Below are 23,539 nucleotides of genomic sequence, written 5' to 3'. Positions count from 1 at the left end.
TTAGTGTATCATGTATAAAATGTACATCAGATTAGTGTATTATGTATAAAATGTATATGTATATTACTTAACGATTAATGTATTTCGCGCATCAGATTAATGTATCAGTGCTTATATTATTGTATCCATTTGAGGGATTTCTGTAATTATAAACTTTTAAGGGATAGATTGTAATTTTGCCTTAAAAGTATGGGATTTCTGTAATTTTCCCCGACGAATAACTAATTTTGAGATTAATGTTAAGACGAGTTTATTTCACGTTTAATTAAGATAAAGTTACCAAATAACTAACTATTTTAGAATTAGTTATTTTGGGTTGTGGTGTTAATTTTTATCCCACGTTGAGTTTGTGATAATAATTTCGAGATAATTTTTTTTGAAATAATTAATCATGGGATAACTTATTTTCCAACCAAACGAGTTTTAAGGTTCAAATCTCTATTGAAATTGCATTAGGATGATCTTTAATTTTTGTTCCTAATTATTTTTATTTTGTTTTACTATTTATAACCAAAAGATTAACCACTCTGTTCTATTATTTTATTTTATTTTATCTAAAATATTGGTTCTATTGTTCCCTTTTACGTTTCCTTCCCAACCCCCAACCCCCAAAAATAAAAAAGAATTTGTATTCTTCCATAACAGAATAATATTTACAGACCAATTTTTTTAGTAATCACAACCTACTTACTTGTAACTAATACTAATACTCTTTTTTATTATTATTATTACTTAATATCATTCTACATTTTCCCCCTCAATTCCATTATTTCGAGTTAATTTCTTAAAAGGTCACAAAACTTTCACAATTTATTTAATAAAGTCATTAAACTTTATTTTTATCAATAAAATCACTCAATTTAGACTTTTACATCAATAAAATCATCCAACTAAATTTATCAATAAAAATATGTCTCTTCAAGAAATTTCTAAAGAGAAGTATGCAGCAATGACATGAAAGAAGTAGACAAAATAATTTTTATTTATGCCGTGTAATATGAAGCTCAAAAAATAAATAAAATTAAAGAAAACTCATTAAGACGTCAATGAAAATGCTCTGCTCTTGTTTCAAGTGATTGGAACTAAAACGTTTCTCTTAACACTCATTAAGGTACAATCATTAACTTAATCTTCTCATTTTCTAATTTTATGGTTCATTGAAGGTCTCTTATTTTTAATGTGATTAAGTTTTTATTTTATTTAAATGACCATCTAAATTGATTATGCTTTCATATGTTAATTGTGATAATCTTTGCTGACTAAATCTCCCGTGATTAATTTTGGAGGAATCGATTTATCATAATAAATCTCATTGATTGAGTTCTAATTTATTATCATGTTATAATCATTATGTATTGAAACCATTAACACCATTCTTGTTATAAGCCAATGAAAATGCTATATGATGATGAATCAATAAGAAATAGAACAAGAAGTTGTCATTTTGCTAGGCCAGATTTGTTTTAATGACAAATTTAGTTAAGTGATTTTATTGATATTTATATGTTTAAGTTGAGTGATTTTATTGATATAAAATAAAGTTCAATGACTTTGTTAGATAAATTGTGAAAGTTGAGTAACCTTTTAAGATATTAACTCCATCATTTTTTATCAACATTTCTTTTAACCTTCAATAGTTTTGTATCAATTTCAATAGTTTAACGATATTTTAGGTCTTTTACTTCAATAATATTGTAAAACGTACTAGCTTTTGTTGGTTAACTATCAAACTATCAGTTACCATATTTTGCATGCAACCATGCATATATATGTGCATGATTTTAGTTCCTATCAAATATAATTAAATCTCTCTTTTTGTTGGTGCAGCTATATATTATAATTAATGGCCACTAGGATTAACATGAGCATATTTATGGTACGTAAAATCTCCTTACTTTAAATTGAAATTAGTTAGAAACTTTGTTGCTATTCCATTGTTAATTTGCTCTTAATAACTAATAGAAATATGTTGTTACTTCACCGCTAAATAGAATTATCAACAAATTCTGTTGTTTAGGTACAAAATAGAATTATCAACAAATTTTAGTTGAAGGATATATTATACGTAATAAATAAAAGATAGCTTGATTTTTTTATTAGATAATTCATTTTCATACTTCTATTTTAGTACTAATTATTTTCGTGTTACCTACACTGAAAATACATTTATAAAGTTAGTTATCACTCTCAATCTTAATTTGTGTAAATAGCTTGATTTTTTTATTAGATAATTTATTTTCATACTTCTATTTTAGTACTAATTATTTTCGTGTTACCTACACTGAAATACATTTATAAAGTTATCACTCTCTATCTTAATTTGTGTAAATATGTATGAAGAAGAAAATGTTTATGATTCAACGTTGAGGAAGGAGTATGTTTTTTAAACAACTCATCCAAACTTAAACGAGTTGGGTTTGATTTTGCCACCCCTATATATCTATTATGATGAATATATTAACGATCATCAACACGATTCAACCATCCCAGCTTGCTGAAAAACAACGATTTACAACATGGATATATCTAATTTGGAGGAATTAGTGTTTAGACTAGTATTTAAGAAAACTAAATTTAGATATATGATTGATTCAATGTCTTATTGCTTTGATTAATTCATGAACAGATTTTCATAGCTATGTGTTGCAGTGGCTATGCTATTGCTCAGAGTGAAGGCCAGCATAGGGCTACTATGCCTAATAATATGGTATACCTTGTTATGGGGATCATTAGTTTAGTAGCTGTGTTTTTACTTATTTTATACTGGGAGGTACGCGATAGGATTAGGCGTGCGGCCCCCTTAAGTCTTTAATTTAATTCCAAAAGACTTAAAACAGAAAAAATCTTTTGAAATTTCAAAGAAAGGGTACGAAGTTCTTATGTCCATTTCAAGAAGGTTTTACGCACTTGAAACGTTCGCAACATGCAGTTATCTGACAATTTGAAATAGTAGCATATGTGTTTATTTCTATTTCACATTATATGTAGCTACTAACCCATAAGATGCACGTAAAGTGCACTAGATACACGTGCATATATCTTAAAATGTTGTATTGATTCGTTATATATTTTAGCTGAAACAAATATTTATAGTAATTTGTTGCGTTGATTCAATTTTTGCCAAATTAGATAAATGGCTGAATCCTCTTAAACAAGTATTGAACTAATTGTTTTACACAAAGTACAATATTTACATCAAGCTAAGGTTTAAACGACAAGATAGTTGCGCAAAAACTAACTAGCCTAAGCTATGTCGGCCAACAAAAAGTGAGAATCGTAGTTGAAGAGCAAAAGAAAAAGGAAAAGAGAAATACTTACACTGTAGGTATAGTAACGATACAATACAATACAATGAGTAACAATGATCCAAACAGAGTGTAATAATCGGTCGGTTTGATGAATGTTATCAATTTAGGTTGGGTATAATATAAGTGCTAATTTAGAGATTAGTGTTAGTAGGGTTGTTCAAAATCAAACCAAAATTGATAACTCGAACCGAAAAAAGTTATTGGTTTATCAGTATTGGGTTATTGATTTAGCGGTTTTGACAACGGTTTTGATTTTTTTTGTTATTGAGTTATCGGTTCTGAACGGTTTGAAGCTTTTTCTGAGGTTAACCAATAACCCGATAGTAAATTAAATAATTATATTTATACCATGTTGTATATAAAGTCCTTGACTTAGAGTTTGATTTCCTATTTTTATTTTTTGTTGTCTCAAACACTTGGTTATTCTACAATGTAAAAGTGTTTGCTTTTGAGCAAAGATGTGAACTCATGTGCATGGTTCATTTGGTTTATCACCTTGTTTCTAAGTAATTTTCAATATTTTTTTGTGTTAAATCTTAACAGTTAAACCGATAACGATCAAAAACCGATAAACCAATAACCGATAAGCCAATATTTTAATGATTCTATAACGGTTTAGCATCTCCACAAACCGATAACCAATAATTAAACATGGAATAACTCATTTAAAATTTTAAATACCCATTTTCAAAATGGTTTCACAATTTCATTTAAAATTAGATGACGATTCTCTTTTTTAAATAAATAGTTATGAAATATTTAACCAAGTTAAAAATGGATCGTAGCAATCATAATAGGTGATATTTGCGTCGAAACTAACTTCATATTTTTTGACATTTATGAGTAAATATCATACATTTAGAGTTTATGACTTTCTCCCGGCCCCCCATACAATGCAACATGTTGGAACTTTCCAGGTTTGAAATGTGGATAATCCAAAACTCGATATAAATTAGGATCATCAACATATATTGTTGTTCTATCTACATCTATTGTAGCACCGTCATCATTTAAAACACTAAGCCTCCTACAATAAGCATCATCAGTATTTCCAACAGGAAATATACCTGAGCCCATTGGAGGTTTAGGGACACCTGGTGGACTATATGCAACGCCTCCCCACTCAATGTTATCAGCAAAGCCTCTTAATTCAGTGAAGATTTGTTGAGGCCAAAAACCAATTTGCTTATAACTTTCCTCAAATAAAAACCACCAGTTTCCACTGACATTATCCTTTGATCCAAAAGCAAAACGTATGCATTAGTATTTATAGCTTTCAAAACTTTTTAAGAAAATTATATATAACAAAAAAGGTACCCGTTCGATGTACATTGTGGCTTCCCATGAACCCCCTTGTCCAGGTTGTGAAATATCTTCAAAAACCATATCAATAGGTGTATCATGGCTTACTAATACAAATCCCGAGCATAGTACATTGAAACATTGTTTATTACCAGCCTATTAAATGTAAAAGTAAATAGCTAAAGGGGGGAAATGTTAATTTTATGAACACAAAACAAAAATAAGTAGAGTAAATAAGGCACCATACCTGAAAATGCACAAAAAGCCTAGTCTTATTATCACTGTATAGAGTTGGATCTACCTGAAACAAGAAATATGTATTTGACTTAATGAACAAAATAAATAACATTACTTTGTGTGTCACGATTTCATCAATATATATTTATTATAACTTGCTTCTTAGAGGTGTAATATTTAATTTTCTGATCTCCCCCTCTCGTACACATACACCTCTTCCATCTTTCTTTCCCCTGTCTATCTTTTTAAAATTAAAAAAAAAACTTAAATTTCAAATAAATAAAACAATGACAAGTAAAATAATTTAATTATCAATAAAAGGTATTGAACTTACTCTCCAACCAACTTGTAAGATGTCTGATCCTTTCTGAATTTTCAATCGACATGCACTGTGTTGCTGACCTTCAACAAGGGGATTCCATAAACTATTGGCCATTCCAGCTCCCCCAAATTTGTTATGTGGATTTTTTGGAATTCGAACTATTGCAAGCTAAATACGAAAATAAAAATATTTGTTAAATTGTGACTAGATATATTAATATTTGATCTGATATATATATATATATATTCATTTAATTTTTTTATATAATGTACTTGAGGTCAAAGAATCACATTTTGATGTGCAATACCTAAAAAAATTATTATGATCAATTTAACATGTGTTATTCAAACAATAGAAAATAATATACATACCTTGTATACTTGTGAAGATACATCGTTAATCTGTGTATAAATAATAAAACACATGAGACTTGTTGCTATGAAGGACGAATATATATGTAGCGGTGCTTAACATATTCGATTACAATTGAAAGCATGATTATACTATTTAAGGCAATATAGTGAATTAATATAACATTTTTTACCGTAGTCAGTTCAGGATCAGATGTTACATGATCTTCTGGTGGTGGCATATTTCTTTGTCTAATAAGATCTTCTTTAGTAATTTTTTTAATGGGAACCGTTCCAAAAGGACAACCACCATCTTCGGACCATATCCTCGACGACCAATTAGATGCAGAGGCACTTGAATTCTGTTTTGACCTAACGAGAGTAGGTTTCATCTATCCATTCAAAACATAAATTGTATATTAAAAATAATGATATTATTATAAAGTTGAAAAGTAAAGTGGAGTAGACACATGCCTCTGGATGAAAATTGTGATTCTTTAATAACGGATGATCAAATGTTGGTTGCTTGTAGAAATCCACACAATTATATGTATCTCCAGACTTACTCTGAGAACCAAAATAAAATAATTTGTAACACCATTCTTTAATAACGGATGATTAAATTCTATTATGCACAAAACTCCATATTTACTTTGAGAATCATAACTTAATGTTTACTGATATTTTAGTTTCAAAGGTTGTAATAGACTTTTATCAAACTTATGTGTATTCCTTTCTTAATTATTCAAAGTAAAATCATTGATTACACATTCGTAGAAAGTTCAAAACTTTTAATTACCACATCAATTTTAAAAATTTGAATAAAGTCAATAAACAAAATATAGATAGATAATTTTTAAAATCTTCATGGACCAAAACTATGGGATTGAAAGATACTTATCTTTGTTACAATAAATATTAACACATGAATACAATAATTACTCACCAGATTTTTAAATGTAGTGATTATTTTAGCGTGAAATATATACCTTAACTGTTTTGATTGATGGCTTGTTGAGAAGTTTAAGTTGTTCCTCCAACTCTAATTCCTCAATTTTAGATAACATTGTTTTTCCTTGAATCCCGCCATAATTGAGAAGAAGATATAATATCAATAAAATTTGTCGAGTAACTCCTTGATGCATCAACATTACCTGAATATATTCGTTTATTTTTATAGGCATGGATGTTAGGAAACATGTAAATACAACAATACTTGAGCAACACACGTAATTTACGCAACATAAATTTTTTTTTAAAAAAAAAACTTAAAATTTCAATTAGCTAACAAAACATGAAAGTATGTACTAGGTAATGAACTTACTTGATTTACTTGTTGTATCAGTGCTAATTATGTTTTTTGAACATCTATATATCTCATTTGCCTAGTATGAGAAAGATGTTATATAGTAAAACTTTGAATTGACTATTTGCACATGATATTAATGTAATCTTTGAAACATTGACTAATAGAATTAAAAAAAGTTATTATTTTTATTTTAATAAATGTTAGTTGATCATTCCAAGTAAAATCCAAAAGGATAGTTTGACCATAGAATATCAATAGAGTCAACATAATACTGAAGATTGCATTTATTTTTTTCTATAATTTCATGTTTAACTTCTTAAAAATCTGAATGGTACTAGATAATTACATTATTAAATGAGGAATATGCTTTGTTTGGTCTTTATTACATCTTCTCCTAAAATTGTAACGATATACTGTTTATATCATGAAATTATTTCAAATCTAATCTCATCAATTTCTTAACTAAATGTAGAAATATACTATTTACTATGTTTATATCATGAAATATTTCCAAACATAATATTATCAATTATTTGAGTAAATACAAAATCAAAAACGTTAAGAAAATGAAAGAAATCTCACAAAATTCAATTAAATGTAGCAATCAAATGTAATAAAAAAAATCAGTAGAGCAATAAAAAAAATCAACTATTTAACTTGGAAAGAAGAAGGTTGCAACAATATATCACTTCCATTTTGTTCATCCAATTAAATTTTTGCATATTATGATGAAATAATTTTCCAAACTTATTGTTTGCAACAAATTTTAAAATGACAGAAAATAAATTACAATTACAAAAAAATATGAAAAAATATAATTTTATTCATCAAGATTGCGGATACAATTCTGTTGATTCTCCTCTCATAAGATTTATTCATGATTCGAGTGCCGTTAGTGGCGTATTTCTTGAACTAGGATGATTTAGATTTGACTTGAATACTCCATGAATTTGCGGGATATTCGATATGTCTTTTAAGGGAATTTAGTACCCTTTATATTGACATGAACTAAGGTTTAGGGTTGAGTAGCCTCCAAGAATTCTAATTGAAACTGAACACACATTCTAGAGTCTCAATTCGAATCTAACACATCTTGTAGAGTCCCACAAAATTTTAATGTAAACACTAATATTCTCGTCTAATCAAATGACTTGATGGACCAATTGATTTAGGGGAGCTAATTAGCTGCTAAGGCATTATTTATAATCCTTTTTAAATATTAAAAAACAATCAAAATATTTTGTTTTAAAATTAAATATTATTGTTAATTAGTTTAATTCAACTAGTAGATTATCCTTTCGAATTAATTAGTTTATAATTAAGTTAATTATTTTATTTTATTAGGATTAAGAAGTTCGTTAATTAATTCGTCTTATTTAACTTTTAGCTGATTAAATTTAATTTTAACTAAATTCTTAATTCACTTGACAAAATTTGCAATCCATTGATCGTTTCTTCAATTGCAAATCTAGTCAATTTTACTCCAAAGCTTATACACATTTCCAGACCCAATTTTGAGATAAATTTCACAATTTCAGCCCAACTCTTATTCCCAATTCCCATACGAGAAAGATCCAGCAACAGACCCCATCAATACATACAGCAAATACAAATAAATATTTATTGAAAATGATTTTCTAAAATAGTAAAAAATAGTAATAATTATATAAATCTATATATTATGAACATATAGAAATATATACATTGTTTATATAATAGAAAAATGACAAAACTGTCTAAAAACAACTTTAAAATATTTTAAAAAATATAAAGCTAATTATTTCAAATTGTTTGAAATTGAAGAAGTCCAACAATTAATCAATATCGTAAAGAGTGTAACTTTGACGTCAACAATGACACTTTCTCCAATACCTATAAAGTATATAAAAGTTCAAACTTTTCCGGTATTGTATGTGGATAGTGCAAAACTCAAAACAAATGAGGATCGTCAACATATATTATCGTTTTATCTATGTCTATAATCACACTTTGTCACTTAATTTAGAATGGTAGGCCTCCTACAATAAGCATCATAAACATTGTGTTTGGTTTTAGTATTCCAAAAATCATTACTTTCAAAAAAAAAAAAAAATTATTTATTTCATTTAAGTATTTGTGGACTCGAAATAATTTGTCTTCTTCTTTGTTTTGCATTACATGTGAAATCCTATGAGTCCAATGGACTACTTCTGTGTTGGGTCAGAGCCCAACATAATATTCTAATATAGTCAAGCCCAGCAAAGGAAGATTTGGGCCTCAAGTTCAAACCGCAACATACCAACTCCATTACATGAGAAAACAAGAATTTGGGCTGGTGGCCCAATTTATACCTCTATCTCTCTTCATTTTAATTTTAATTTTTTTGGGAAACAATATAAATCTTATTATTTTAGGGGCTAATTATGTGTCTTCCCATGAGTTTTTGAAATCACAATTCGTATCATATTTTGTTCACCAGATGCATGTATATGACCCGTCCAGATACACATATCTCGAACACATGTGGTCAAAATTAGGTATAATTTGTTATAAATACATTTTATCCAAGTGGATTCACATGTATCTAGGATACACTAGCTCACTCTCTCTCCAATATTGCTCGCCTCTCTCCTTATGTATCTATACTTCAGAATATATCTGGTATCTCAGATACATGTATCTAGTGTGTGACTCTCATGTATATAGAATATACAGACTCTATCGCTTGCCTCTCGCCCTTTTCTTCCTATTTAACTGTATTTCAGATTGTATCTGATTTATCAAATATACATGTATTTAGATGTATCTGACTTAAGTATGTTATTCAATTATTAATTAGTAAGATAATATATAATTATTTTAAATTATTGGAAGAACAAATAAATATGATAAAAGTTTTTGTGTAATTAGATAATTTTTTCATTTTATAACTCTATCTCTCTTCATTATTTTAAATTTTAAACACATGGATTTGTTTTAAAGTTTACTAACTCTTTAATGTATTTTCCCCATTTTTAATGTTGATTATCAAAGTCAAACAACGTTTAGTTTAAACTCCATATTGAATAATTTATTAAAGCTGAAATAGACTTGGCTCTTACCCTATGTTTGGATCATTGTTATCCATTGTATTGTATCGTTACTATACCTACAATATTTGTTTTGATTGTTACTTAAAATGTATTGTATTGTATTGTTAAATTTCATTGTTACGTAGCAATGAAAACCCCCATTTTATGGAACAACCAATTTGGTGTGTTTCCATTGTTACTTAATTTCTTTTTCCAATTATATCTTTACATAATATTTCATAATACTATTTTACCCTTTACCTTATATTATTTAATTCTAGTCAAACCTCCTACTATAGAATAATTAAGGATATTTTAGTAAATTTATAAATTATAATACAATACGATACAGTCAAACCAAACAATAAAAATGTTATTAAACAACAACAAACAATACAGTCTAGCCAAACACTATATCTACATACAATACAGTACAAGACAATAAAATACATTATGAAACAAGGGATAACAATGACCCAAACAGTGTTAGGCTCAAATTAGGTAATTACTAGATTTATTTTTTTTAAAAGCCAAGGCTTAAACATCCCTAAAACTATCTCTTTTTTTCGGATTGTTATCCCAAGTTTCAATCTGTTTCGAGCCTAATATTGTTAATTAAATTCACCTTGTTCCAAGAAATTTTAAACATGATGGACTCTCTACTTTATTTCAGATCCCGCTTTTCAATAAAAATATACTCTTTCACTACAAAATATTAAAATTTGTTAATTAATTGTAATTATGAATTTTTTGAGATGCTTAACATCTTCCTCAAGGAATAATCAAAAGTTCAGAACCCGAATAATCAAAAGTTCAGAACCCTTACCCTTTTTCTTTAATTTACAAAATTAGGATTTTAAATATCCTTTTCAAAAGGAAAAATGCATAAGTACCCCCTTAGCCTATACCCAAAATCCCTGAGACACGCTTAATCTTTACTAAGGTCCTATTTATCCTCGAACTTATTTTTTAATTAATTTTCTACCCCTTTTCGGCCTACGTGGCACTATCTTTGAAAAAATTGTCAACACGCGCTAGGCCCACAAGATAGTGCCACATAGGCTGAAAAGGGGTAGAAAATTATATATAAAATAAGTTCGGGGGGAGGGGGATAATACGACCTTAGTAAAGATTAGGTGTGTCTCAAGGATTTTGAGCATAAGCTGAGGGGGTACTTATGCATTTTCCCTTTTCAAAATGATTTTATAGTTCCAGTAAAAATTAGATGATGACTCTCTTTTTCAAATAAATAGTTATGTTATGAAATGTTTTAACCAAGTTAAAAATGGATCGTAACAAATATAACAAGTGATATATTCTTAGGAACTTCATATTTTTTTTTATATATGAAAGTAAATATCATTACATTTGGAGTTTTTGACTCTCTCCCGGCCCCCCATAAAATGCAACGTGTTGGAACTTTCCAGGTCTGAAATGTGGGATATCCGAAACTTGATACAGATGAGGATCATCAACATATATTGTCGTTTCATCTACGTCTACTGTAGCACCTTCAGCATTTAAAACGCTAAGCCTCCTACAATAAGCATCATCTGCAGTGTTTCCAACAAGAAAAATACTTGAGCCCATTGGAGGTTTAGGCACACCCGGTGGGCTATACACGACGCCTCCCCACTCAATGTTATCAGCAAAACCTCTCAAGTCAGTGAAGATTTGTTGAGGCCAAAAACCAATTCTTTTATAACTTTTCTCAAATAAAAACCACCAGTTGCCATTGGCTTGATCCTTTTATCGAGAAGCAAAAAATCTTCATTAGTATTTGTAGCATTCAAAACTTAAATTTTTTTAATAAAGAAATAAATGTACCCGATCAATGTACATTGTGGCTTCCCATGAACCCCCTTCTCCATGGTGTGAAACATCTTTAAAAACCATATCAATAGGTGTCTCACTGCTTACTAATACAAATCCCGAGCATAGTACATTGAAACAATGTTTATTACCAGCCTATTAAATGTAAAGTACACATGAACTTCTCACTTGAAATAAACAACTAATGAGAGAAAATGTTAATTTTATGAATGCAAAATTAAAATCAGTAAATTAACTAAGGCACCTTACCTGAAAATGCACAAAAAGCCTAGTGTTATTATCGCCATATAATGTTGGATCTACCTGAAACAACAAATATGTATTTGACTTAATAAACAAAATAAATAATATTGATTGGAGTATAACTTGCTTCTTAGAGGTGTAATATTCAATTTTCTGATACCCCACCCCACCCAACCCCACACACTCAACTCTTCCACCTTTCTTTCTCCAGTTGATCTTTTTAAAATTTAAAAACTATTTTTCAAATAAACAAAGCAATCACAAGCAAAAAAATTTAACTATCAATAAATTCAGTAGTGAACTTACTCTCCAACCAACTTGTAAGATGTCTGATCCTTTCTGAACTTTCAATCGACATGCACTGTGTTGTTGACCTTCAACAAGGGGATTCCATATACTATTGGCCATTCCAGCTCCCCCAAACTTGTTATGTGGATTTTTTGGAATTCGAACTATTGCAAGCTAAATATGAAATTAAAAATATTTGTTAAATTGTGATCAGATATATTAAAATATTTGATATCAGTATAAATATTAGAGAAGTGTGATCCAAACAATAAAAAAGAAACTTCCAAACTTCAATATATATTCATTTATTATGATCAATTTAACATGTTCTATTCAAATAATAGAAAATAATAATATACATACCATGTATACTTGTGAAGATACATCGGCAATCTGTGCATAAGCAATAAAACATATAAGACTTGTTGCAATAAAGAACTAATTTATATGTAGTGGTGCTTAACATATTAGATTACAGTAAAAATCATGATTATATTATTCAAGGCAATATTGTGAATTAATGTAACATTTTTTACCATAGTGAATTTAGGATTAGATGTTACATGATCTTCTGGTGGTGGCATATTTCTTTGTCTAATAAGATCTTCTTTAGTAATTTTTTTAATGGGAACCGTTCCAAAGGGACAACCACCATCTTCAGACCATATCCTCGATGACCAATTAGATGCAGAGGTACTTGAATTCTGTTTTGACCTAGCTAAAGTAGGTTTCATCTGTCCATTCAAAACTTAAATTGTATATTTAAAAAAATGTTATTATTATAAAGTTGAAAAGTAAAGTGAAGTAGACACATGCCTCCGGATGAAAATTGTGATTCTTTAATAGAGGATGATCAAATGCCGGTTGCTTGTAGAAATCCACACAATTATATGTATCTCCAGACTTACTCTGAAAACCAAAATAAAATAATTTGTAAACACCATCCTTTAATAACAGAAGATCAAATTCTATTATGCACAAAATGTCTACAAAAAAGAATAGAAACAAAAAGTATATAGATTTGCAAACACCATTTTAAATTTTCAATTGTACATAACTTCGGATTTACTTTGAGAATCATAACTTAATATTTACCGATATTATAGTTTCAAAGGTTATAATAGACTTTTATCAAATTTATTGTTATGCCTTTTTTAATTAATCAAAGTAAATATCATTTATTACACATTTGTAGAAGGTTCAAAACTTTTAATTACCACATCAGTTTTTAAAATTTGAATAAAGCCAATAAAAAAAAAAGATAGTTAGATAATTTTTAAAATCTTCATGGACAAAAACTATTGGATTGAAGGATAATTATTGTTACAATTAATATTAACACATGAATACAATAACTACTCACCAGACTTTTAAATATAATGATTTCTTTAGCGTGAAATATATACCTTAACTGTTTTGATTGATGGCTTGTTGAGAAGCTTAAGTTGTTCCTCCAACTCTAACTCCTCAATTTTAGATAACGTTGTTTTTCCTTGAACCCCGCCATAATTGAGAAGAAGATATAATATCAATAAAATTTGTCGAATAATTCTTTGATGCATCAACATTACCTGAATATATTCGTTTATTTTTATAGGCATGGATGTTAGGAAACATGTAAATACAACAATACTTGAGCAACAAAAGTAATTTACACAACATAATTTTTTTTTAAAAAAAAAGATATTGATAATTTCAATTAGCTAACGTAACATGTAAGCACTAGGTAATTAACTTACTTGATTTAGTTGTTGTATCAGTGCTAATTATGTTTTTTGAACATCTATATATCTCATTTGCCTAGTATGAGAAAGATGTTATATAGTAAAATTTTGAATTGACTATTTGTACATGATATTAATGTAATATTTGAACCATTGTCTAATAAAATCTAAAAGAGTTATTATTTTTATTTTAATAAATGTTAGTTTCACATTCCAAGTAAAATCCAAAAGGATAAGTTGACCATAGAATATCAATAGAGTCAACATAATACTGAGGGTTGTATTTATATTTTCCCTTTTTATTATAGTTTCATATTTAACTTATTCTTAAAAATCTGAATATGACTAGATAATTACATTATTAAATGAGGAAAATGTTTAGTTTGTTCTCTATGGCCTCTTCTCTGAAAATTGTAGCGATATACTCAGTGACGTAGTTAGAAAATTTATAAAGAGTGTCCAAATTAAAGCCAAAAAAAAAATGTTGCCATGGGGGATTGAATTTGAGTGGCAAAAGAGTTTTTGTTGGCCATCCACTGAGCTACAACTCTTCAATATTTTTTTAGGTGTCTAAAATGTTAAATATATCAATATAAAGTCAAATTTAACTTATTACTATAGTGTCATTTTTTGGCGTGTCCCTGGAACAGCTGTAGCTCCGCCGTGGATATACAACTTATATCATGAAATATTTCGAACCTAATTTCATCAATTTATTAATTAAATGTAGAAAATAATGTATACTATTTACTATGTTTATATCATGAAATATTTCCAAACATAATTCCATCAATTCTTTGAGTAAATACAAAAACAAAACCCTTAAGAAAATGAAACAAATCTCACAAAGCCCAATCAAATGTAGCAGTCAAATGTAATTTTCTCAAAAAAATAAATTTTAGGTTTAGCAAATATAAAAATCATATTCATATGTTATAGTTATAGTTTGTATAATTGCGTTCCATAGCAAATTTTATGTTTGCTATGGCTATTACACTACAAGAAAAGTGTGAATTACATGGGGATCAACGCTTATATTATTGTATCTCTCATTTTCGCGCATCAGATTAATGTATCAGCGCTTATATTATTGTATCTCGCGCATCAGATTAGTGTATCATGTATAAAATGTAATGTATCTTACTTAACGATTAATGTATCTCGCACATTAGATTAATGTATCAGCGCTTATAGTATTGTATCAGTTTGAGGGATTTCTGTAATTATAAACTTTTAAGGGATAGATTGTAATTTTGCCTTAAATAATTTTTCTTCTTTCTTTTGCATACATGTGAAATCCTATGAGTCCATTGGACTACTTCTGTGTTGGATTGGAGACCAACTTACAAACTGCATTACATGAGAAAACAAGAATTTGTAATTCGCAGCAAACATCCCCTTTTTTTGTCATCTGGTTCGGTATATAATTAGTCATTTTCGGTATACAAATGTATAAAATGCGTTTGTGTTTGTATAAAATGAGAGAAAAGTGTATATACAAATAAGGGTAATAATATTAGTTGGTGTAAGGAGGAATATGATTTCTCCAACTTCCTTATATGGTCTAGTGTAAATTATTGTTGTTGCATTAACGTAATTAGTGTAAATTAAAGTCACTAATCAAACTCCCCAATAAAGACATAATTTTAACAAATTAAAATTATGCTCCAAAGCTCCATAAGGTAATTTTGGAGACTAATTATGCTCCGTAGTTATAGTTTGCTAATTACGATTCGTAGCTACATGTTATAGCGAGGAGAGTGGCAAGCAAGATTGGGAGAGGTGAGCGAGAGAGGGCAGAGAGTGGAGAGAGGTGAATTGTATATGTATATCGGTTAGACAATTGTATATATGTAACTACTATGTATATGTATCAATGATTGTGTTTGTATATCTGCATAAAATTTGAATTTGTATACAATTGAATCAAGTTAATATACAATTGAATCGATTTAAAACATTTGTATTTATATATTAAGTTTCTTTCTCTCTTTATACAAACACAAGTTGTACATTGTATTTGTATAATTTGGGTTTGTATAAAGCGAGAGAGAAAGGCAAAAGAATTTGTATATACAATCTCTCTCGTTTTATACAAACACAAACATAATTTATGCATTTGTGTTTGTATAACAGTGTGAGAGAATTGATAATGACAAGCAAGATTCAGGGAGAGAGGTGAGAATGACAATGTGTTTACTGCGAATTGAAATGAAATGAAACTGTAGTTATATCATTTATTTTGAATTAATAGTTTGTTATAATACACTATTTTCCCTAAATTTAATACAAAAGGGCCAACATATAATGAGGAGAAACATTTCTTACAAGTTGCGTGTGACATCCATCTCCAGGTACGCTACCATTTTTATTTGTAGCCCAGAAATGAGATTAAAATGAATCGAATATCAATTTTTTTTATTTCAGGTGGATCCAACTCGATATAGAGATAATAAGACTAGGCTTTTTGTGCATTTTCAGGTAAATTAATATTTTATTTACTTTGTAAATTTTCATTTTGCTGTCATGAAATTAATATTTTTTTAGTTAGTTATTTACGTCAATTGAGAAAAGTTCATATTTACTAGGCTGGAAATAAACATTGTTTCAATGTATTATGTCCGGGATTTATAATAGTAAACAATGTGATACCTATTAATATGGCGTTCGATAAGATTTCAACACGTGGAGGAAAGACATGGGAGTTCGCAATGTTCATCGAACAGGTACATTTTCTTTATTTAATTTGTTTTCAAGTTTTTAAAGCTATAAATACTGATCTAAGCATTTTTGCTAATCCAATGGAAATTGGTGGATTATAGTTGACGAAGACTATGATCAAATTGGTTTTTGGCCTCAAAAGATCTTCACTAAATTGACAAGCTTTGCTAATAACGTTGAGTGGGGAGGCGTCGCATGTAGCCCATCAGGTGTGCCTAAACCTCCAATGGGCTCAAGTTTTTTTCCTGTTGGAAATAGCGTTAGTGATGGTTATTGTAGGGCACTTACCGTTTTAAATAATAAAGGTGCCACAATAAATGTCAACAAAACAACAATATATGTTGACGATACTAATTTGTATCAAGTTTTGGATGATCCACAAGTGGGAATTGGAAAGTTCAAACATTGTGCATTTTTTGGGGGACCAGGAGAGTCATCAACTCTAAATGTAATGATATTTACTTTCTATGTCAAAAAAAATATGAAATATATTTTTTGAGAAAATATCACTCAACTGTCACTAATTGTTGTCACTAATTTTTAATATACATTGTATTCAAGTAGATTTGTATGTATATGAGATACATAGACAAATTTTGCTTGCCTCCTTCCATCTCGCTCGTCACCCTCCTATCTTCCTTGCGTATTTGATATCTCAAATACATGTGAATCACACCAAAACCATGTATCTAGTGTATATCAAGTGTGATTCACATGTAAGTGATGTATCTGTGATACAAGACAAATGTCGCTCTCCTCCTTCCCATCTCGTCTGCCACTCTTCTGTCTCGCTCGAGTATCTGGTATCCAAGATACATGTGAATCACATCAATATGCATGTATCTAGTGTGATCACATGTATCTGAGATACATAGACAAATCTTGTTCACCTCCCTCCTGTTCTTGCTCGGCTCTCTCCCTATTTCAATATATCTATAGCAAAAAACATATATATAGGTGTATCTGACTTGTAATCTGATACGAAATTATTAACTAGTGAGATAAAATCTAATTATTTTAAACTATAGAGAGAATTAACAAATATGGTAAGAATATTTGTGTAATTAGATAATTTTTCCACAAATTTATTGTTTTCAACCCGCTCAATCAGTATAATTTGCCTTTTTTTTAAAAAATAAATTATTTTACTAAATACGTTTTTACGTTTTCATAACTCTCCTATCTTACCACTAAGATATTTTTGTAAGGTCAGAACTAATGTGAATATTAATTAATACAGTACCTACTTAGACTTAACTCTATATGACTTTGTTGAGTATTTATGTGGTCCTAGAATGATTTTGGATCATTATGAGATTTATTTGTTTACTAAAGAATTTTTACTTATATCTCAAATTGTGTTTTTATTCAAATAATTTCCAACTGGGCATCCAATTATGATTATCGCAATGTTTTATTTATCAAAACATACCGGCCGGAGAATTTTATCAGTTTTAGTTCAAAAGTTATATTTCGTGGACTCTTTAAAAAATGTTGTCGCATTGAATTCTTAAATATTTTTAATTTTTTTTTTACTTTTAGAGGATTTGATACGTACCTGTGGTCAGGGGCGGAGCCAGTTTAGTATAAGGGGTTCATCCGAACCCCTATGGTTAAAATAATTTTTTAGGTATATATACTAGATGTCGAACCCACTTCGGCTATTTCATGTGTCTATTTCTACAGATTTTGAACCCCCTTACTGAAAATCCTGACTCTGCCATTGCATGTGGTCAATGTTGAAGAGTCCAAACAACTTAAGTTCAAATGACTTAAATTCCCAAAATTCACGATTGTACATGTGGTCAATGTTGAAGAGTCCAAGCAACATAAGTTCAAATGACTTAAATTCCCAAAATTCGTGAATGTACCTGTGGTCAATGTTGAAAAATCCAAGCAACATAAGTTCAAATGACTTAAATTCCCAAAATCCGCAAATTCACTCCACCCGCATGGTTTTCTTAAAAAAATATATCAGAAGATAAACTATTTTTTTTTAATTATTCCTTTTGTAAAAAATTCAGAGTAGTAGTAATTTATTAGCCATGTATGTACTTCCCTTACTTTTCTAATTACTTTTAATTTATTCTTCACCAGTCTCTTGCAGTTTAATTTACTTTAAAAATGAAAGGGATAGTATAGCAACTGTTGCCATTTTTAAATGGTCATTTTGTGTAAAACTAATCATTAAGATTCTTTAATTATTTTGCCATTAGAGGAGTATATAAAACATTAATTTATGCGTTTAACGCGCTTTTATTTGAGTTTTATGGAGTAAATTATAATGTCCTGTGGATCACATGACACTTAACAAAAACAGGTCATATATACCTTCAATAACTATGCATCTTGCATGAGTTAGGGAACAATTTTTTATATATATAATCGTAGTGTCAGGATCAATTTGCACGCGTCTTGTCTAATGTTAAGAGATACACATCATATCTCTTATCAACAATAATTATCGGATAACTTTATTTTCAAAAATTATAATAAATGAGAAGAAATCACATTAACTAAGATTTAAATCTGAGACTCCGTGATGAGAATAAATTTTGTTATGTTAAAGCATTTTAATGTAACAAATATATTTTAAAGAGGAGACTATGGTAGTGGGATTTTGAATCTCTTGCCTACTTTTTTTTCCTTTTCTTTTCTTTCATTTTTGTTGGTCCACATATTTGCATTTTTCTAAAAAGATGAGTGAATATGATCGATAATTGTTTAGGAAGAATTAATGTAAAAGTTATCCATTCAACTACTTTTATTAAATTTTGTTGCTGGAAATTATATGTATAATTCATTTGTAATATGTGTATAACTATGTATGATCGATATATAATTTGTGTTCATCGACTAAAAGAAGTAAATAATAAATTTGATCAATTATTTATGTAAAGATTTTTTTTAAAGAATTAATTGGTTGACAATTCAAAACTCGATGAGTAATTGATTCATTTCTTCATCTTTTTCTTTTAGAAAAATAGCAAGCTTTAAGTAGGCACAATCGTGCAACTCAAATCTATTACATGTATTTGAACTCGTATATTACACCTTGATAATCTCATATTTTATCTCAAAATTATTATCTTTATTCCGTCAAAACTATAGGGCCAACCAAAGAAATGATTTAGATTCCTTTTCATGACTTTTGTTCAAAAGCAAAAGAAAAAGGAAATGATCAAAATATATAGGAGAATTAAAAAGACTATTACGATTGACTTTTCTTTAATTTCAAATTGTAAAGTAGAAAATAAAATAAGAAACCCTCTCTTAGTGGAAAACAAAAACCCTTTTGAAGACCCAACTCGCCTTGTGTTTAATGTGAAAAAATAAAATAAAATAATCTACTACAATCATGATTAATATTCATGATATTTATCAGCCATAATACAAATTAACCAAAATGGTTCTATTGCTTTTACTCCCTTTTTTTTTTTTTTTTTATAAATGTGCTCACCAACATATTATACAATATAAAAGTTGAAGAAGACTACATAAATAACAATATATTCAGTAAAATTTCATAAATAAAATCCGAGAAGAATAAATATACACAAATGTTATCTCTATCTTTGCGGGATAAAAAAAGTTATTTTTGATAAAAAAGATAACATAAAATCTAACAAAAAATAATGTACTTCTTGGATTTGAGTTTTTCTTTTAAATAATAAATTAAAAAAGGTATCCTTTCTTTGTAATGTATTGCTTGGAAGTATTGTAATTGATGACCCTTCATGTTTAAACTATCTACTTGTCTTTTCTGTCACACCTACAATATTTTAATTTGAATTATCATTTCACATGTATTAAAAAATCATACAGGCTGACATTTTTTTTTCAATCCAAACTAGTAGCAGTAATAATAAAGTAATCTTTTTATTTGAAATGTAAATAAAATAAAAAAACTGAGTTGATCTTTTGTATTTTCTTTTGAATTATAAGTAGGTAAGTTGATGTTGGCTTTTTTGACTACTTTATTGACATTTTGGTAAAATCTTTGCCATAGCAATTTTATTTTTTTTAGCTATAACACTTTTTTTTAAAAAAAAAAAAGTGGGAAAAGTTTGAATATTAGTGAGACAGTGACATTTTAAAAGTGACAGAAAATTTGAATCTTATTGAAAATTTCAATTTATAAATGTAGAAATTTGTGCTTTCAACATGACATTATTGGTGATTTTAAATTTGAACATTCATTATATTTTTTTCATTTTTGTCGTCTATTGAAAACATCATCTCTAATCTACATTCATATTCTTATCCTTTTAGATTTCATTTTATAAGATTAAATTGAAATGTTGTTGTTATTGTACATATCAATTTTAATCATTTTACGATAAAAAATACTTTAAAATTCAGCCACTCAAAACAATTGTATAAATACATCTAAATTTGAAAATGTATATTTTGTTTAAGTTTTATCTAAACTATTCTCAAAAAAATAAGTCCAATGCAACTCAAATAATTGGTCAAAAAAATTATATAATTAATTTATAAAATGCACTGAAAAATAGAAACATAAACCGTGCAAGTCTCTGCTTCTATTGATTGATTAAGCGTGTGTTGTTTCTAACATGCGCTGAGAATGAGGCACATGATTACTTCCCCAAGATTCCAAAACCCTTCATCGTAAATCTTTACACATTATTTTCCCTTTTTACCCTTCACTATTTTTTCCTTTCTACTTTCCCGCTCGGTGTTTGATACCTGTCTTGAGTCCTGGTAGATTTCAAGTCACACAATAAAGTTTCACTTTGACGTAAATCGTTTTCTACCAAAGATGATTTCATTTTCAAACTTAAAACCTTTAATTAATGATGAAAATATTCTTACCGTCTTATTGTAAATTTTTATTTAATGGCGGAATCAAAATTTTTACAAGGGATTTAAAATATGAAGATGTAAACCCACAAAATAGTCAAGAGGATTAAACATCACTTAAAATATCCGTCTCAAAATACTTGTCAAATTATAAAATTTCTGTCCGCTTTAAAATACTTATCAAGTTACAAAATCAAAATAGAATTAAATACTCTCTTTGGACCGGTTTACTTTGGCATATTTTTGTTTGCAATATTCCCCATAAATAATGTTTTGACTATTATATCTTTATCATTATTTTTTGTCATTTGAAATGATAATTTCTGTTTAATAAGTATTCCCTCTTTAATCTCTTTTCAACAAATAAAGAGAGGGTTAAATGTGTACGTGCTTTTTATTTAGGTTTTCTATATTAATGTGTCAATATTTATTAATTTTAAAAATAATTATTACTAAAAGCAAAATGAAAACAATGTATTTAATAATATCTTGATTTTAAAATAATAACAATATTTTGTAATCTTTTTTTTTCCCAATAAGAACGACAACTAAAGTGATCATGAAAAAGTAAGTTTTTTCGTTTTATTTTAAAATTATTTAAGTATTTTTTAAGGTAAATAATATTAATTATTTTGAAAAGAGTTGAAGATAAATTAATAAAATACACTTTTTAAAAAATATTTAATTTATTGAAAATACATTAAACAAAAATATGACACGAACCAGTACTTAATTCATCTCTTCTGACATTAATGCCGTTAGTATCTAACAAAGCTTGATGCAATTATCAGATTTAAATCATCTCATGGCTTTTCTCTCTATCGTAACTTCATTTATAACGTTGTTAAATACATTAACTTCTTGTACATTTAATGCGTTTTCATGAACAAAACTAAACAAAGAAGAGAAAGTCCTAGAGTAATTAAACAACTAAATTGGGATTAGTAATTAATTAGTGACTAGTACTTCTATGGTGTCCACTAAATAGAGTAAATCAACTTTATCAACCAACAAAGATAACAACAGAGTAATAATTGATTAGTACTTCATAGAGTAAATCAACGTTAACAACCAACAAAGATGTCAGTGGAGTAATGACTGATAAATATTCCTTCATTTTTAATTTGGGATTTCGAATTCGAGTCATTTCCAACGTGAAGTTTCCTGACGCAAATTCAGATTTAGTCGAGTCCCATTACTGATATCTCAACGAGTGGAAAACCAACATTAACAAAAAATCAAAAGGTTAAAAAGGTAAAGAAATATAGGGGTAAATAAGTAATTAAAAAAGAGATGGTTGTTTTCACATGTAATAGAAGACTTCCTTTACCTAATTTACTTTCCCCCAGAACAATGATTAGCTGTTCCCCAATAAAATGATTAGCAATAAAAAAGAATTTTAAGTCACTATAACAAAAGCAAAAATAATTCTATACACTAGTTGTAAACGCGAATAATTATGCATAAAAAGAATAATATTATATTTATAAAATTAAAGTTCAAGGAATGATCCCATGTTTACACTTATTCTTCTCCATTAAATCAACATTTTCATATTTGATTAATTACTTACAAACTCCTAACATGTTGAGATATTAATATAGCTTCTAAACATTCACATGAAGTAAATTTTAAAAGATAAAGAACCAATTAGATTTTTTTACGAGCGTTTCGTGATAAATATTTTATCATTTTTAATCAAAATTTAAAATTCGAACCTCTCACATGAATTGTCTTTGTCAAAAAGTACTTTATTTTTTTAAAAAAATTCGACGTGAATTTGTATTAACTCGATTCTACCACATGTACCAGATGTATAGTTATTTTTATTAGAGATTATTTTAATGTCAATATGAATTTTCAACGCCTAATACGAATATCCAACACGAAGTTGAAAACATCATTCTAAATTTATATAATCTAAAAAAAACACTTCAAGTTTATGGGTATTTAGCTATTGTGTATTTATGAGAAAATATTCTAAGTTTGATCAATCATAGCGACGCTGGTAAAGGCCCACACTTCCTT

The 23,539-nt window shown here is 28.3% G+C and overlaps 1 protein-coding gene and 1 pseudogene across 1 annotated transcript; both read right to left on the bottom strand.

Moving 5' to 3' along the window:
• Positions 1–4,166: 4,166 nt before the first annotated feature.
• Positions 4,167–6,703, bottom strand: LOC125826742 (uncharacterized; annotated as a pseudogene).
• A 4,537-nt stretch (positions 6,704–11,240) lies between these two features.
• Positions 11,241–13,843, bottom strand: LOC125826741 (uncharacterized). Its single transcript, XM_049506082.1, has 8 exons — positions 13,649–13,843; positions 13,059–13,151; positions 12,779–12,976; positions 12,606–12,635; positions 12,261–12,416; positions 11,961–12,014; positions 11,706–11,846; positions 11,241–11,624 (listed from the first exon to the last, which is right to left on the bottom strand). Exons 1-8 carry the CDS (start codon positions 13,841–13,843, stop codon positions 11,241–11,243), a joined length of 1,251 nt encoding a protein of 416 aa, XP_049362039.1.
• Positions 13,844–23,539: the final 9,696 nt, after the last annotated feature.

The sequence above is a fragment of the Solanum verrucosum genome, unplaced genomic scaffold (genome assembly GCF_900185275.1).
Source record: "Solanum verrucosum unplaced genomic scaffold, falcon-dt-bn FXZP01000060.1, whole genome shotgun sequence".
Lineage (NCBI taxonomy): Eukaryota > Viridiplantae > Streptophyta > Magnoliopsida > Solanales > Solanaceae > Solanum > Solanum verrucosum.
This window is presented reverse-complemented; position numbering and strand designations above follow the sequence as displayed.

What these genes read in the sequence shown, in the direction of transcription:
- LOC125826741 (XM_049506082.1), bottom strand. Translation starts at nt 13,843, where the DNA reads ATGCCTATAAAAATAAACGAATATATTCAGGTAATGTTGATGCATCAA. An exon ending in CATCAATCAAAACAGTTAAG is followed by an intron (nt 13,152 to 13,648) that starts GTATATATTTCA and finishes TTTGGTTTTCAG; the next exon opens with AGTAAGTCTGGAGATACATA. An exon ending in ATCACAATTTTCATCCGGAG is followed by an intron (nt 12,977 to 13,058) that starts GCATGTGTCTAC and finishes TTGAATGGACAG; the next exon opens with ATGAAACCTACTTTAGCTAG.